Genomic DNA, 18801 nt, shown 5'->3' with positions numbered 1-18801 from the left:
GTTAGGGGCACATTTGGAGTAATCCAGATGAGAAGTAATTAAAACCTCAACTTAGGCAGTAGCAGAGGAAACAGAGATGCGGATCCAGCTGATAGAAGTGATAGGGTATTAGACTGTGAGAGACTTGCTGAATGAGTCTACTTGATGGATGAGGGAGAAGGATAGAATGGCTACTGGTGTCTTGGGTGACTGAGTGGCTCAGGATACCCTAGCTGAAATGCAGAATAGTAAGGAGAAGAAGACTTGGAAGAGGGATGGAGTTGGTGTTGAGAGTTGCTTTTGTTTGTTTGGTTTTTTTAAGGTTAGTTATTTTTTTGAGAGAGAGAACTCAAGCAGGGGAGGAACAGAAAAAGAGGGAGACAGAGGATCCAAAGCAGGATCCACACTAACATCAGCAACATCAGCAAGCCTGATGCGGGGCTTGAACTCCTAAACCACAAGATCATGACCTGAGTCGAAGTTGGACATTTAACTGAATGAGCCGCCCAGGCACCCTGAGAATTGCTTTTAAACAAATTAACTTGAAGATATATAGTACAAAGTTGGGTAAGCATTTGAAGATACAGGATTGGTAGCCATAAATATATGGGTGATTAACTGAAGCCATGGGAGTGCGTAAAATAACCAGAATGATCATGTAGTGTAGGAAACTGGTAGAGATGATGAAAACAATGACATTTAGATTGTATGCAGAAAATAAGGAGCCAGTAAGAGAGACAGAGGTAGAGTGGTCAGAGAGGTCAAAGGAAAACCAAAAGAGATTAGATGTCTTAGTCACCCTGACCAGAAACCCAAGGTTTATTTTTCCAGGGGGAAAAAAAAAAACCTGACCTAAGAAGTTCTAGACCTAAGCATATGAATGAGCAGCATAAACTAAATGCAAGGGAATAAAAATGCTTGTACATTTTACTGTGAGATTCTCCATCTCACCGTCCCTGATTTATTCCCAGAATACATGTAGCCTGTCCCAGGGTTACTGAGGGATTTGTTTTCTTTAATACCAGAAGATGTACAGCTGACCCTTGATCAACACAAGTTCAAACTGTGCAGGTCCACTTCTTTGTGTATTTTTTTTTTCATAAATACAGTACAGTACTATAAAAGTATTTGATCTTCTTTATGATTTTCTTAATGTTTTTTTGTCTCTAGTTTACTGTAAGAATATGATATATAATACATGTAACATATAAAATATGTATTAATTGACTGTTAAGCAATTGGTAAGGCTTCCAGTCAAGTGTAGGCTATTAGTAATTTTGGGGGGAGTCAAAAGTTACACTGCGCTAGGGGTCAACGCCATTAACTCCCAATTTGTACTTCAATAGATAGATAGATATACAGGTAGATAGATAGATATATGTGAGCAAAACGCTAAGAAGAAATTCAGGAATCAGAGGATTCAACTAGGCAAAAGAACAATAGAACAAGAGCATAACCTGGTCTAGAGCATGACCAATCCAAGACTAAGTAGGGAAGCAAAGAGCTAAACTAGGAAACTAAGGGGCTGAAATAGGAAAGCCCCAAGGGAAAGTTAAGAGACTTAAGTGTTTGGAAAAATCATTGATAGGTGTTTGACAGATCTATTGGAGTATTTGGAAAAAATAAAGATAGATACGTAGAAAACAAAGCAGATGAAAAATTAAAATAATTATCCTACTGATGGGTGAAAAGTGACAAGAGGAAGGAAACACAAGCATACTATAATACATGGCTCAGCAGGGAATAATATTTATTTATTTTGTTTTTTAAGATTTTATTTTTAAGCAATCTCTAAACCCAACATGGGGCTCGAACTCACAACCCCGAGATTAAGAGTCATGAGTTCCATCATCCAGGTACCCCAACGGGAACAATATTTAGATTTACACTGTAAACATATAAATATATAAACATGTAAATGCTGACTGATGATTTAGCAAAAAATTTGTGTTATAATCATACGGGGAGAATGGGGAAAGGGACAGAGGTAACCTATGAGAGCATCCCCAACCATCAGAACAAAGGTGGGAAGACAGAAAATAACGTCTAAGATTGACAAAGAATACAAGTATATTATTTAGAAATATGTAGATAAATGCCAGAAGAAACAGCTAAGAGTTAGAAATGATTTTTCTCCAGGGAGTAAAACTGAGCAAAGAGCGGGGTGAGATAAGGAACAGTGGTTTTAATTTCTTTTAAGTGCTGGCTGATAGTTTAACTCTGTGTATGAATTACTTGTTTTTAATGTTTATTTTATTTTATTTTTAATTTTTTAATGTTTTTATTTATTTCTGAGAAAGAGAGAGAGAAAGAGAGACAGTGTGAGCAAGGGAGGGTCAGAGAGAGAGGGAGATACAGAATCTGAAACAGGCTCCAGGCTCTGAGCTGCCAGCACAGAGCCCCACGCGGGTCTCGAACCCACGAACCATGAGATCATGACCTGAACCGAAGTCGGACGCTTAACCGACTGAGCCACCCAGGCGCCCCCTTTTTTCTCTTTTTATTCTAATGTTTATTTTATTTATTTTTGAGAGAGAGAGAGAGAGAGAGAGAGAGAGAGAGAATGCACTCAAGCGAGTGGAGGAGGGGCAAAGAGAGGAGAGGGAAATTCCCAAGCAGGCTCTGCTCTGTCAGCACAGAGCCCTACACAGAGCTGGAACCCAAACACTGTGAGATCATGACCTTAGCCAAAATCGAGTCAGACAGACGCTTAACCAACTGAGTGACACAGGCGCCCCTGCATATGAGTTACTCTAATAAAATTTTAAAAAGAGGGGTGCCTGTGTCATTCAGTCAGTTAAGCATCAAACTTCAGCTCAGGTCGTGATCTTACAGTGTTTGGTGAGTTCAAGCCCTGTGTTAGGCTCTCTGCCATCAGCACAGAGCCTGCTTTGATCTCTTGTCCCCCTATCTCTCTGCCCCTCCCCAGCTCACCCTCTCTCTCTCTCAAAATAAATAAAGAAACTTAAAAAAAAATTTTCAAAGGGGCAGCTGGGTGGCTCAGTCGGTTAAATGTCCAGCTTCGCCTCAAGTCATGATCTCACAGTTTATGAGTTCGAATCCCACTTCAGGCTCTGTGCTAACAGCTCTGAGCCTGGAGCCTGCCTTGGATTCTGTGTCTCTCTCTCTCTGCTCCTCCCCCATTTGTGGTCTGTCTCTCAAAAATAAATAAATGTAAAAAAAAATTTTTTTAATTTAAAAAGAGTTGAGGCACCTGAGTGGCTCAGTCAGTTAAGCATCCAACTCTTAATTTCAGCCCAGGTCATGATACCACAGTTTGTGAGTTCAAGCCCCACATTGGGTTCTGTGCTGACAGTGCAGAGCCTGCTTGGGATTCTTTCCCTTTCTCTCTGCCCCTCTTCTGCTCATTCTCTCTCTCTCTCTCTCTCCCCCTCTCTCTCAAAATTAATTAATTAATTATTTAAAAGTTAAGGAATAAATGGAAACGTGGAGGTGAAGGCAAAAAAGGTTGAGTGTTGGGTCCGTGGCTTAACCGGACAGGAAGGAGACAGGGCAGCAGCTATAGAGGACTGCATGGCTGAAGGAAGAATTGTGCTCCAATGGAAGACTCCAGAGCTTATTTATATCCTGTATGGAAGTAGCAGGTACAAAGGAGAAACTGAAATAGCAGAGGATGACGTAACCAACAGTGAGACCCTGGAGGAGGCTGTAGGGCGGAAACCCTGAATTCCATCTGGGTTGGGGAAATTTTGGAATTGTGTGTTCCTGTTTACTGGGAAGCCCCCTCTGTGCCCATCTTGTTACCTCTTCCTTTCCCTCTGCCCTCCAGACTCCCACATAAGTACAGTCTTCTTATCTAACATCCCTGAGGTTTTTCTGAGAAGGAAAGTCTCCTGCTTTCCCCAGTATTCTAAATCTATGAGGGAATGAGAAATTCAAATCTTTGTACATCTTACATTCTTGGATATGTTTTCATTTCCCTGAAACTATACTCTTCCCACACTACATATCAAAGCTATTCTTTTACTTCTTTCTTGAAGACATTCAAGTAAGAGATCTAGTAAACCAACCCTTAATGAATACACTAAAACTTCCAGCATCTGCTTGCTACCCATTAACTTGCCCTCACTGAAAATGTAATAAAATTACCAGTAGAAACTGAATGACTCTGTTTAAGCAAGTGTCCTAGACAGGAAGGTCATTTTCAAGAAATGATAAATACCCTTAGGTCCATGTCCCATACAGGAACAGTTCTTTAAAAAGAATTTTTTTAGGGGCACCTGGGTGGCTCAATCGGTTAAGTGTCCGACTTTGGCTCAGGTCATGATCTTGCGGTTCGTGGATTCAGGCTCTGCATTGGGCTCTGTGCCGACAGCCAGCTCAGAGCCTGAAGCCTGTTTCAGATTCTGTGCCTCCCTCTCTCTCTGACCCTACCCTGCTCACGCTGTCTCTCTCTCTCTCTCAGAAATAAATAAAAACATTAAAAAATTTTAAGAAAATTAAAAAAAAATTTAATGTTTATTTTTGAGAGAAAGAGAGAGAGAGAAACAGAGTACGAGCAGAGGAGGGGCTGAGAGAGAGGGAGACACAGAATCCGAAGCAGGCTCCAGGCTCTGAGCTGTCAGCACAGAGCCCAACGTGGCACTCGAACCCCCAATCCACAATATCATAACAGGAGCTTAGTTGGATGCCCAACTGACTGAGGCACCCAGATGCCCCAGGAACGTTTCTTATACAATGCATGCTAAATGGCCACCATCATAGTGTGCTGAAATAGTTGATCCATGAAAATTATTCCCTGGAGGGGAAGACTAGGGCCTCCTGTGTAGCTGTTCAAATTGCGACCGGCACATATGGCGGGGGGTGGGGGGGTGCATCTCACTTCCCCCATCCCTAGGGTGGGTCTGAGCAGCAGCCTTGGTGAGTCCCTGTTTACTACACAATACTGTGTTCCAGCACAAGGAAAAGACTCTAACCTTTTAATCCCATTCACTCTTACACAGCCCATTAAATTGCATTGTGAAAACATCTTCCTTACAAATGGAAGCTGGAATTGGAGTACACTTAATCCTCTACTTCCTATTCCTAGTGGATTTCATTTCTAATAAGTGCCTTAAGACAAAGCTATCCAATAAATGTAGAGTTGGTTCTAAAATTACAAAGAAACACTGCCATGGCTGCTCTTTACCATTTCTGAAAAGTGAATATGTGCTGTTCTGCCAAGTTTTTCTTAGCAGTTGTACTTTGTAGGTGACTCTATTCCTACATCCAGATGTAGAAACATCCTGTACACACGCTGCTAAGCCTTTCAGAGCACTCTCCCTATAGATGGTATGGACTTCCAGGCAGGGATGACATTAGCACGGTGTGAGGGGGTAAAAGCAAAAAACAGCATCGGTGACAATAGATTATGATAAAAGTCACTGGAAAATGACAGGTAGAGTCAGAAGGAATACAGTGTCTCATTTTTCATTTCTTGACACCATTTGTTCACATACAGGATGTTACAGTACAGTAACACTAAATACCCTAAATGCCAAGGAAGCATTTCAAAAAAGAGTAAATGTCCTTTTTCCCCCCAAAGGGATGGATGTGCACTTCATAAAAGGGGAACATTTCCTTTAAAAACTGTCAGTATTGGAAATGGAAAGATGTCTTGGTTAAACTTGTTCAAAATCACATTTTTTTAAAAGTTTATTTATTTTAAGAGAAAGAGTGTGAGCACACAAGCGGGGGAGAGGCAGAGAGAGAATCCTAAGCAGGCTCCACGCTGTGCTGTCAGTGTGAAGGCATCCAGGGGCTGGGCCTCAGGAACCATGAGATCATGACCTGAGCCAAAATCATGAGTCAGATGCTTAACCAACTGAGCCAGCCAGGCCCTCCTTGAAATCACGTTTTATAAAATCATTTTTCTCAGTTTCTCTCTTTCTACCTTGAAATCACATTATTAGGGCATGTCTAGTATGGCTACTCAACATCTTTTAATACATATGCTGAGAATTGAGAGCCACAGGCAATAAGATACCTGATTAAAAAGAATATGGGGGCACCTGGGTGGCTCAGTCAGTTAAGCATCTGATACTTGATTTCAGCTCAGGTCATGATCCATGGTTGTGGGATCAAGTCCTACATTGGGCTCTGTGCTGACAGTGAAGATTCTCTCTCTCTCTCTCTCTCTCTCTCTCTCTCTCTCTCTCTGCCTGTAGCTCTCTGCTCCTCCCCTGCTTGTGCTGTCTCTCAAAATAAATAAATAAACATTAAATAAAAGAGTATGAATTCTGTGAGGCATTTACCACCATCATATACAATTCAAGTCCAAGTTCTGTAAGAGATAGGAAATTGGTGTGGAAAGAACTCAAATAAGAGCCTCTTTATCATGAAGCATGATGATTTAATGGTAAAACTAATCATATATCTTACTTTTAAAAAATCAATCTTTCTCCAAATATTGAAGGCAGGGACTATCCGAATAATTTTGAACACTCACAATTCAGAATTGGAAAATAACAACCTGTAACTTTATAGTTATTCTATCTTTATACAGTTCACTCAGTTGGCTAAAAAATTTTGACAAAGGGGCTGCCTGCATAAGACCTCAGATGCTAAGCTGTGGATTCTTAGCCTTGAGCTCATTTGTGGTTATTTGACCAGGGGAAGCACAGTGTCCACTTTAATAATATGGTTAATCTTCCCACAGAGACACCTGGCATTTTGCATTCACGCAGTTTCATGCTTATTAAAACATGCTTGAAATTAATGAAAATATAAATAAAACTGACAGGAATAATAATTCACTTCACCACACCACACACACACACACACACACACACACACACACGATCATGGACTGGTTCTATATTTGCAAGTAAAGTCCACATTCAACTGAGGAAAATATTTGAATTCAATTAAGCTATGCATGATGTCATTTTTTTTCCTTGGCATTAGTGTATCACAATTACTTTCTTCTATTTTCTATCCATTACAACCTCTATTGGTTGTAAGGGATAGAAGAGCCATTTGGCCGCTCTATTCAAACTGCTCCACTATTTGAATCAATTGCACACTTGAATAGAGCATGAGTTTGACATTAATGGTTCTAAAATTATCGTCTATAAAATTCTGGGAATGTTTTGGAGATGGCCAAAACCTCTATAATACACAGACACACACAAATAAGTAAAACTCTGCTTTTAGGATTCCATATTTCATTTCCATTTTATTTCATATTCAAATTATTTCCTGAAATCATCCCAGAGGCTTTAGTTTTGCAAAACTTTAGTGGTCCAGGCCCTGTGAAAGCTAGGAGATGTTTTTCCAGCACATGAAGCAAATTCGGGATCTGATAGAGGCAAATGACAATTGTTAAACTATTTCCTATTTCATAATAGAATTTCTGAAAAATCAATTATTGTGGAGCAAGGCCTATTAAATCTGATTTACAATTAGGAAATATGGGATCCGGCTTTGGAAAGGATGAGATCCAGCCCCCATATCTTACTGACAAAGAGCCTGAGGCTCAGACAGGTTAACTGGTGGGTCCACTTTCTAGAATCAAAAATGGAACTAGAAGTCAGGCCCTGCCTCAGGCCCAGCATCCTCAACAAAGCACTCAGCAAGCTGTAGTTCTGCCAGTTAGTTCTTTTCTCTCACATCAAAACAAATTTACAAAATAGGAAAGACACATGGCTATTAGTTGATTATTTTATAAACAAGATACTTAAAACTCGTTAGTACATGTAAAGAGTTGGCACAAACAGACGAAGGTTTCACGGCAGCAGTAGCATCTGCACAACATACCCCCTCAGCCACTGCCCTCAGCCCTTCCCCCCTCCAAGAGAGGTAGCGCTGCCGGCTGCAGATTTCTTCAGCTCTATTTTCATAGACTGAGTCTCAGCTCGAGGCTCGAATTTGGTCAGATTTCCTGCTCCTGGGGCTGCCACTACTGGCTTTCCTGCTTTCATACCTTTTGACATAGGAATGCGGGTGGGTGTAGGTCGCTGGGATGACCCGTCTTGTCCTGACTGTAAGAGAGAAAATATAGAGACACAAGGGAGATGGTGAGTTTCCTCCTGGGTTTGCCATCAGTCTGAACATTAGCAAGATGGGGATGCCCACAGATGACACCTCCCCAGATAAAATGGTTAGAAGCTTGGAGTCAGGATCTAATCCACTCTGATTGCCTCCCTTTTCCCAGTCCTGAAACATCTACACCAAACTTCCTTTTCTTCTCAAGCCTCTGACCTACTTCCTCTGTCTACCCTTCCTGAAGTGACCTTAACTCCTATTTCACGGAGAAAACATAGCCATCTGGCATAAACTCAGGCAAGTTTATTCCCACTGTCCCCCAAATTGTCTCCACTTTCTTTAGATGAAGCAGCTCTCCCTTCAACTCTTAATGATGTTGGATTCTTCTCATTTTCTTTCAAGATTTTCTTAATTTTTATTTTATTTTTATTTTAAAGAGAGAGTATGTGAGCAGTTGAGGGGGCAGAGGGAAAGAGAGAGAATCTCAAGCAGCCATATACCTCTCTTCAATATTTGACCCCAGTTTGCCTCTCTATTTTCTGCTCTTGCATTTTGTCCCTACACCCAACTGCTGCAGTACAATGGGAATGTTCACCTTTTCTGGAACATGTCAGGCTTCTTGACAGAGACATACTTTTGCACAGGCTGTGCTCTCCATACTCTTTCCCTTTTCCATCTTAAAAAAAAACTCTCCTTGTCTGTGACAACTTCCTCTTCTAGGAAGCCTTCTCTGGGTTCCTTTGTATGTACGTCTATCATAGAGCCACTAGGTAGGTTCCAATCCTGCCTTTCCCACTAAGCTAGGAACTTCTAAAGATCTTCTTTGCAGTTGGCACCAAATGCAGTACCCAGAGCGTGGCTAAATACCCAATAAATGTTGAATAAAAAAAATGCACAAATGAGCTGGCCTCACTATTCCACTTCTAAGAGAGATGTCCCAAACTTTTGGTCATCCTTGATTTTATGGAATCTGATATATCTGAATTAAGAGGGCCATCCTTTCAGCCTGTAAATCCTAAGCAGTTTTGAAATCTTGTTTGTATATGGGTTTAGTCAGTAGTCAACAATTTGCTAAAGAAAGTAAAGCTATTTTGATCTGACCCTTAAAATGGTAATAAAATGTTTCAGCAGAAAATCTGCTCTCAGCTCCAACTTAAACTCCATCATCTTTTTATAAAAATCATTACAGAGAAGTAACCATTCACAACCAAACTATGCTCTGTGTTGCTTAAAAAGCAATATCATATTGAACCATTCAAGAAGTGTGAGCAATTCTGAATGCTATTCAGCTGATATAGAGCTAGTAACAAAAAGCTGAACCAGCAAAGCAATTGGTAATTTACCCTTTAAGTCTGTCTTGAATCTGTATTGGTGCACAGAAAATTAAAGTAAATTTTACTGAGTATATGGGACAATAAGCCACAGTTTCTATACTTAAATAAGCTTTCTGTCTTAAGTTTCTAATACATGGGATAGAATTTGTTCAGAGTCTAGGAATAATAAATTCTAGTCTATTGTTTTAAATTAAAATCTAATAGTACATGTTCTTCTATAATTTAATTTACCAGTTTGTCTCAAGTAAATGAAGACTACCACTGGAAGTATTTTTAAAAATAGAATTTACTTTTAAGCTCTGATTTTTATATCTCAGATGTGCTTTTTCAAAATCACTCATTTAGCCTTCTAGCTAGTTATTAAATTAATATTTATCAATCACCTGCTCTCTGAAAGACACTATTAATAAAATATAGTGCTTAGACATATAAACTAATTTGTTTAACTTCTTAAAAAGTTTTTAAAATTATAATCTTTTAATTATATTTATGGAATAAAATATAACTATGGCCACACACAACCACATATTGAATAGTTTAGGTTATAGAAATATAGCCCAGGAGGCAATTTTAATTCTTCCTACATATTGACCATTTCTCTCAGTCTCCATTTTTAAAAGTATTTTGAATACAGAAATTAAACTTTAAACCTGATTATTACCATATGCTGACATTATGAAGAGGCCATCTTTGCAAAAATGTGGGGGGGGGGGTCTCCATAATTTAATAATATGGCCATAATAGAAAAAGAAGCTTTCCTTTAAAGTGAGTTCAATTTATTAAAATATTAGGTTACTTTTTATCTTCATGTCTTGATGTAGCTAGTCCTCTAGGAAACATCCAGTAGCAGGCTCAGGTAGAGCAAGAGGCATGTCCTTTGGTTGTGTTTTGGGCACTGGATGATTCTCACAACTCACTTCTCCCTCCCTCGGCCTCCATTCTGGAGCCTCTTCTACTCACCACTGACTGGGTTCCTCGAGTAGATGAGGTTGTGACTGGTGTTATGGTGATAGTGCTTGTCACTTTGCTTGCACCAGGTCTTGACGAGAGATGGTTCCTCGGAGAGCGAAGGACGGTGCCCGTGGAAACCTCCTTTTCAGCTGTCACACTGACAGGTCGGACGGTAATAACTGGACTTGCTCCTTCAGCTGAAGTCCCAGGGGATCGTTTAAACTGAGAACCTAAATGAATGTGAATTTTATTGTCTTCCGTGGTTATGATATTGGCATTGGAGTTATATTTCCGTAGTGGAGTTGGAACAGTCTGTTTTTCTGGGGTGACTTTGAGGACAGTCCTTCCCATGGGCATTTCCTGGGATTCTGGAGAGACTCCAATCTCAGCTGGTGCTGCCGATGTAGACACTGTCATTATCTGAATGGGGGATGTGGGCCTGTCTGCAAACATACCTCTTCCACTTTCTGGGGTCTTCTCTCTAGAAAATGTAGTAATCGTGACTGGGGACATGGCTCGTTCTGTGCCAAGAGTAGCATCTCCACTTTTTGGTTTTTGAGACATAACATTTGGTGATGGAATAATGGTTATCCTTGGTTTCTGATTCCCTAAGGTAGGAATGACGGTAGTACTAGAAAAAAATTCTTCAGATGTTGGGCTGGTTATTTCCAAAGTTGCAGTACTATTCTCGTGGTCTGGTGTCACTCGAATATGCAGAGGCTGGCCTTGCTTTGGTGAAAGGACCAGTTCTCCTGGGTGCCCTGGACTGGGATTTGTTCGAAGCCCTTTCTCCTGAGTGATTGGGGGCCCATTTTCCCTTTTTCTCATCCATGGAATCCAAGACTTTCTCATGGTGAGCTCATTTGCTGCTGGAGGATACCTGTCTAGAACAGAGGATCGTTCCATAGGTTTTTTCAATCCCACCTGTCGAAGATTGCTCATGATATGATTTTCTTCTTGAAAGGATTTCCGTATAAATACTGCTGGTGTTTCCTCCTCTGCCGCCTCACTGCTGACCACATCAGTCTGTACTCCAGTTGATGTCACAGGAATATCCACCATTCTTCTCCCATTCACACTGGGTCGAAGAGCTCGGCTATAACGCTTCTAAAGCTCCAACTCTTTGGTCAGATTAAGGACCTCCTGTCCCATGTTTTTGTTCTTATTTTCTTCTTCCATAAATCTTTGTTGAAGGACAGAATAATCCACTTGAAGTTGAGAAAGTTGATCTTCTTTGTTCATTAATTCATGGATCTTCTCTTTAAGAGCTTGTACTTCTGCTTTTAAGTCTCGACTTTTAGCTTCTTCTAACCGAAATCTGTGTCTCAGCTCTGCTTCCTGACTCACAGCCTCACCTTTCTCGATTGCTTTATTCTTGGCAATTTGGTGCTTTATCTCCTCCAGTTGTTGAGACAGGAAGTTAGCCTTGTCCTGCTCAGTTCTAAATTTCTGCTCCAGCTGATCATACTCGTCCTCTGTCTTCATCAGATCCCCCTCCACTACCTCCAGTTGTTGGAGACGTTTCTTCAGTCTCTCAATTTCAAGTGTTAGTTCCTTAATCTTGTTATCTTCTGGGCAGGTGAGCTCAGATCCTTTTCGAGATCTTCCTCTTGTTATTTCGCGTTCCACTTCCTCTATTCCATCAAGTCTCTTCTTTAATAAGTCAACACTGCAGCTTAATTCAGAGGATTTTTCTTCTTCACTTTTCAGTTTACCTATTAACTCATCTCTTTCTTTTGTCAAATTGTATACCTTTTCCTCCTTTTCAGATTTCAGTTTTAAAAGCTTCTTACTTTCTTCGATTAGTTTTTCAGTCACATCCATAACCTTTCCTTGTTCCACCTTAAAATTTTTATTGAGCCCATCCACTTTTCTCTCTTCTTGCTTTATTTTTTCCATCATATTTTTCCTTTCATCAACCAGCATCACAGTAAATGACTTCAACTTTGTAAGATCATCTTTTAGACTTAATTCAGCCTTTTCCAATCGACTTTCAGAACATTCCAGTTCTTTAACTCGACTCTTGACCACCTCCAGCTCATTCAGCAGGTCTTTGGTTAGGTTCTTTTCTTTCTCTAGATTTAGATGTAGTTGGGTGCACTCAGATTTACTCTTGCTAAATGCTTCCTCCAATTTCTCCAGTTCAGACATTCTCTTCTGTAACTTCTCAACTTCAAGTTTGAGCTCCCGACTGTGGTGTTCTTCCTCTTGCAGCTTCTTCCGCAATTCCCTGCACTGGGATTCAGTTTTAGTGATCTCTTCATCTTTACCCTCCATTTCTAACACGCGCTTCCGGAGATTTTCCACTTCTGCCATAAGGCTGGAGTTGCCACATTCCCCTTTGGCAATTTTATCTCTCAATTCCTGAAGTTCTTCCTCTGCCTTTTGAAGGTTTTTGTTGGTCTCTTCCAGCTCCTCAATTCTCTGAGTCAAGCCAACCAGCTTCAGTCTCAGTTGCCTGTTGTGAGACTCTTGATTAGCCAATTTAGCATTCATCTCTTCATGCTCTTGGGAAAACCTCGAAGCCTTGTGTTCAAAATCCACTTCTAACTTGAGCAGTTTCTGCCTGTCTTCTTTGGATTTGGAAGTAATGGCTTTGAGCTTTTCTTCTTCTTCCCTCAGTTTCTGAGTAAGATCCTGTACTTTCTGGCTTTGCAGGCCAAGTTGCTCAATATGCATTTGCCTTTCATCCACCAGCATGAGTGCAAAAGACTTGAGTTTCACAAGCTCATCTCTTAGTTTGTTGAGTCGCTTAGCATTTTCCTTTTCTTTTCGGGCCTGGTAAGCCTTTTCTTGTTCAAGGAGCTTTTTCAACCTAGGAAACAAAATATATTAAAATATTATATTTTGTTATTATGTTATATATCATATGTTATATATATTTCTTCTCATACATATTAAAAGATTCATCAGCAAAAACATTTGTCATAGATATTAAATAAAATGTGAAATGCTATTACAATAAGTACCTATCAACTGCTCCAATATCGAGGCTTTAACAGATAGTCATTAAGGAAACTAATTCGAAGTCAGGTTATTTGTTCCCCTTAGGGAGGGGTAGTGACCAGAAGTGGACATGAAAAGGACTTTTCAGGTACTAGTTTCTGTTTCATGATTTATGTGCTGGTTATACAGGATTGTTCAGCTTATGAGATTTCAGTAACCTGAACACTTATGAGTGTCTTTCTGCAAATATATTATACTTCAATAGCATAACCATTGAATAACATTTAAGTTGTACAATAATAGTGATTATTCAAATAGTGTTTTCTATATTCTAAGCATGATGTGTGTTATGTGTTTGCCTTCACAGCAGTCCTCTGAGACATGTATTGTTACTGTCATCCCAATAAGGAACATGTGACAGGGCGCTTGCATAGGTCCCACAGTCAGTAAGTGGCAGTGCTGGGATTCAGACTCGGGCAGAATCCTTGCTCCTCACCTCTGCATCTTATGACTTCAAAATATAATTTTATTTTATGGGGCACCTGGGTGGCTCAGTGGGTTAAGTGTCCAACTTCAGCTCAGGTCATGATCTTGTGCTGACAGCTCAGAGCCTGGAGCCTGCTTCAGATTCTGTGTCTCCCTCTCTCTGCCTCTGCCATGCGTGTGCTCTGTCTCTCTATCTCTAAATGAATAAACATTTAAATATATATATATATATGTAATTTTATTTCAAACGAAAGGGAAGGTGCAGGAAAAAAAGAACCTTGGGACTTTTTAATTATGTATGCAACTATCACCGGATAGGAACAAAGCAAGACAAGCTTTCTGATAGAAAGCTGATATACATAAACTAGCTAATGAATAAGTGGCACAGAATTTTGGCACAGTTTCTGGATTTAAACAAAATTTAAAAAAAAATTTTAATGTTTTATTTATTTTTGAGAGAGAGATAGAGACAGCATGAGCAGGAGAGGGTCAGAGAAAGAGGGAGACACAGAATCTGAAACAGGCTCCGGGCTCTGCTGACAGCTCAGATGCAAGGCCCGAACCTTTGAACCATGAGATCATGACCTGAGCCAAAGTTGGACGCTTACCCGACTGAGCCACCCAGGCGCCCCCAAAATTTTTAAATAGAGAACTAGGTTGGGAGGAAATAAATTACTATCAATGTAAAAATATGGCAGTTGCTGCACAAAAATAAACTCAAAATGGATAAAGGACCTGAACGTGAGACAGGAAACTATCAACACCCTAGAGGAGAAAGCAGGAAACAACCTCCTTGACCTCCACCGCAGCAACTTCTTACTTGACACATCCCCAAAAGCAAGGGAATCAAGAGCAAAAATAAACGATTGGGACCTCATCAAGATTAAAAGCTTCCGCACAGCAAAGGAAACAACCCACAAAACTAATAGGCAACCAACGGAATGGGAAAAGATAGTTGCAAAGGACATATCAGATAAAGGGTTAATATCCAAAATCTATAAGGAACTCACCAAACTCCACACCCGAAAAACAAACAACCCAGTGAAGAAATGGGCAGAAGATATGAACAGACACTTCTCCAAAGAGGACATCCAGATGGCCAACAGACACATGAAACGATGCTCAGCGTCCCTCCTCAACAGGGAAATACAAATCAAAACCACACTGAGATACCACCTCACCCCAGTCAGAGTGGCTAAAATGAGCAAATCAGAGGACTCTAGATGCTGGCGAGCATGTGGAGAAACGGGCACCCTACTACACTGTTAGGTGGGAATGTAAACTGGTACAGCCCCTCTGGAAAACAGTGTGGAGGTTCCTCAGGAAACTAACAATAGAACTCCCCTATGACCCAGCAATAGCACTGCTAGGAATTTACTCAAGGGATACAGAAATGCTGATGCATAGGAGCACATGTACCCCAATGTTCATAGCAGCACTCTCCACAATAGCTAAAACATGGAAAGAGCCTAAGTGTCCATCTATTGATGAATGGATCAAGAAGATGTGGTTTATCTATACCATGGAATACTACATGGCAATGAGAAACAATGACATCTGGCCATGTGTAGCAACATGGATGGACCTTGAGGGTGTTATGCTGAGCGAAATAAGTCAGGCAGAGAAGGACAAATATCCTATGTTTGCACATATAGGAGGATTAGGAGGAACTTAACTGAGGAACAAGGGGGAGAAGAAGGGGGGAAATGGTGGGGGAAAGGGAGAGAGGCAAACCATGAGAGACTCTTGAATGCTGACAAAAACTGAGGACTGATGGATGTTGTGGGGAGGAGGGATGGGTATGGAGGAGGGCACTTGTGGGGATGAGCACTGAGTGTTATGTGGAAACTAATTTGACAATAAACTATTTGTAAATAAATAAATAAATAAAAATAAAAATATGGCGGTTGCAGGAATTATTATGTTTCACATTTATGAAATATATTTTCTCTGTGGTGTTTGTGTATAGCATTAAAAAGTAGGAATATAAATACTCTAGAGTAACTATTTACCATCCTTGTATTGATGAATCAACTTGCACCAATTTTTTTTTATGGAAGTATAGTACAAAGTTACATTAGTTTCAGGTGCACAACATAGTGATTCAACAACTCTATACATTACGCTGTGCTCACCACAACTGCGGTTACCATGTGTCAACATACAACACTATTACAATATCATTGACTATATTCCCTATGCTGTACCTTTTATTCCCATGACTGATTCATTCCATAACCGGAAGCCTTTATCTCCCACTCCCCTTCATGACTTGCACCAGTTTTAATAGTTATTTTCAGTGACCCGTCAAAACAGAATTAAAATAATCATATTCACTTTATATAGTATAAGAATGCATTTTAATATTAATATGTTTATCAGAGAAGCAAGTTATAAACAACATGTATTTGTTTTAAGTACATTTTATTCTTTCAATATATTTTTCACCTTATTCATTTTGAGTGATTTATTTCACATTTATGACTAGATCAGGTGTTAGCCAAGTATCTAGAAGCTAATAGTCTCACATTGCATTGTACAAGAAATGACTGGACATACACTGAAGCCGTATGTTAGCTGTGGTGGTAGAGAATTACTATAGAAATGGTTCTGATGATGTCATTAAGATTTTTTTTACGGAATTTACTTTTACAAAACATATCCTGTGTCTAAGCATTTATTAACTAAATGCATAATTTCCCAAACCCATTATGACTTTATTCCTACAATGGAAAAAAAAGATTGTTTTCAAATCCTTCAGGTTCACATGAGTAATGCTGTAACCGCATCATTAAGTGTGGTTCTTACATGTGTAAAAGGGCATTTTATTGATCATCTTCTTTTTTACTTGAAGTCAAAACAACTGAAATAATGTCACAGAACTATAGAGTAGGAGAGACTTTAGGGGGATATTTTCAAATTCCTTAACCTTAATTAGACTATCAAAGGTGAATTCATTGAAAATATGAGTGCTTTCAACTCTAAGCTTAAAATGTTAAAATTTCTAAAAATATTTGTTTAAATATCCTATGCCTCTATGCTATTACAGACAGTGGGTTGGACTCATTAAAACATGGGCTTTGGGGTCAGACATAGCTGCATCTGAATTCTGGCTCTGTCATTTTCTGACTGTAACCTCTAGCCAATTGCTGAAACTCTTTGACCCTACGTTTTTTCACTTGTAAAGCAAGGATGTTAATACCTACCTCATAGAATTGTTCTCAAAATCAGGATGGTAGAAGTAAAGTGACTGACATACAGACTCAATACACAGATATAATAAAACACAAGAATATATGTAAGAACTAAAGAGTTTGTATCTGAAAAGCCTGTCCAATGCTTTTTGTGTTTAAACTGTGAATATTTTCATTTCAGTAACTTTGGTGTATTAACCTGGGGTATTAACTTTTCAGCTAGAGAAATGTAGAAGGCTTTCTCATGAGTAGGAAATCGTGTGAGCTAGAGCATGACCATAGCAGGAATCTGGCTTCCAAGAAACGACATTTTTCAGGTCTTCCTAGCTGCGATTCTTTCTCTCTTTTCCTCTCCTCTTTCTCCTTTTTCTTTGCCCCATTAAGCTTTCTCCTTCCCTTTTCTATCACTTCTTAAATGGTTCCCATCTCTCAGAGAGGGTCTAACAGCAATATACAGCCCATTCTCTGCATTCTCCCAAATTCAATTACAGCTTTGATTTAGCTGATTGTTAGATCCAGAACCAAGGTAAAGTTGTGTGACTCAGTCAGGACAGCCTGCCAATAGCCTTCTGTGCAAACAGACTTGAATTTAAATTTGTACAGGGACAACACTGGGAATGGGAAGGATGGGATGAATTGTGAAGACTTTGCAAAAGGTAACTGGGATGGGCTTTGTGACTGTTCACTTGCTAGGAAAAAGGGGGAGAAATAGAAAAAAATTACTTTGATGCTTTTGATCTGCACAACTACAAATTAATGCCTTTAACAAGAATGGGAAAAACTGGTGAGAAAGAGTAGTGGTAGAAAATTGAGGTAATGGCAACATAGTCAAGTTGAAAAGTGTACCAGGCAATATTTAACAATATTGTATTTGTACACTTAAAAATTTGTAAAGAGGGTAAATCTCATGTTAAGTGTTCTTTCCATAGAGATAATTTTTTAAGTATACCAAGCAATTAGAAATATAGTACTTTGGGTATAAATAATATACATTTTATAGCTCATATACATCTTAACCCCATTACCCTAATGACTCCCCACTGTCAGTACTCCTGTCCAAAGACCTGAGCATGTTCTGCTGATAATTGTGCAACAGCTTCCTAATGGGTCTCCTCACAAGCTCTGCCACTTGTTAGCTGTGTGATCTTGGACAACTTATATAATCTACCTTACTTCCCTCACTTATAACTTGGGCATCAAAACAGTACCTGATTCACAGGATTTGTAAGAGATGCATATTACTTAATACATGGAAAAGCACTTATAACAGTACCTGGCCTATAACAAATGTAGTTTTGGTTATGTTTATATTATAATAATTATTATTACTTACTCTCACCCAAATTCTAATATAATCACAGGCCATACAGAACCCCAGCTTTCCATGCCTTCTTGTCACTCTATGGCCTAGCATGATTTGATTCCTGACCACGCTGGCAGGTTCTGAAGCCAGTCTTTTCCCTGTAATTTAAGTATTAACATTCCTTAAACATGCTGTGCCTTCTGCTTAGAATTCCACCCCCCCCCCCACCACTCCCCCATTCAATCTGGCACAATATCCAGCTGATTTTCATCATTCCAAGTTTCACTTAAATGTCACTTTCTCCAGAAGCCTTCCAGGACCAACCTGATTAAGTTACACATTCTTATAGACTCCCATAACACCCTGAAGCCTTTATAACATTAATCAACTTACAACTTTTTAAAAGACTTTTTTTTAAGCAGTCTCTACGCTCAACGTGGGGCTCAAACTCATAACCCCAAGATCAAGAGTCTCATGCTCTTCCAACTGAACCAGCCAGATACCCCTTGACTTACAACTTTTTCTTTTTTTTTTTTCTTTTTTCTTTTTTTTACAAATAGTTTATTGTCAAATTAGTTTCTACATAACACTCAGTGCTCATCCCCAAAGTGCCCTCCTTCAT

At 39.6% G+C, this 18801-nt stretch overlaps 1 protein-coding gene across 1 annotated transcript in view; it reads right to left on the bottom strand.

The window, feature by feature from the left end:
- Nucleotides 1–7136: 7136 nt before the first annotated feature.
- The window catches only part of FILIP1 (filamin A interacting protein 1), a 176053-nt gene continuing 164388 nt past the window's right edge, over nt 7137–18801 (bottom strand). Inside the window, 2 exon segments of the mRNA XM_039245785.1 lie at nt 7137–7961; nt 10260–13065. Of these exon segments, the coding sequence (XP_039101716.1) occupies nt 7755–7961; nt 10260–13065 (3013 nt within the window). The 3' untranslated portion in view covers nt 7137–7754.

The sequence above is a fragment of the Hyaena hyaena genome, unplaced genomic scaffold, assembly GCF_003009895.1.
Source record: "Hyaena hyaena isolate Hyena2069 unplaced genomic scaffold, ASM300989v1 scaffold_270, whole genome shotgun sequence".
NCBI lineage: Eukaryota > Metazoa > Chordata > Mammalia > Carnivora > Hyaenidae > Hyaena > Hyaena hyaena.
This window is presented reverse-complemented; position numbering and strand designations above follow the sequence as displayed.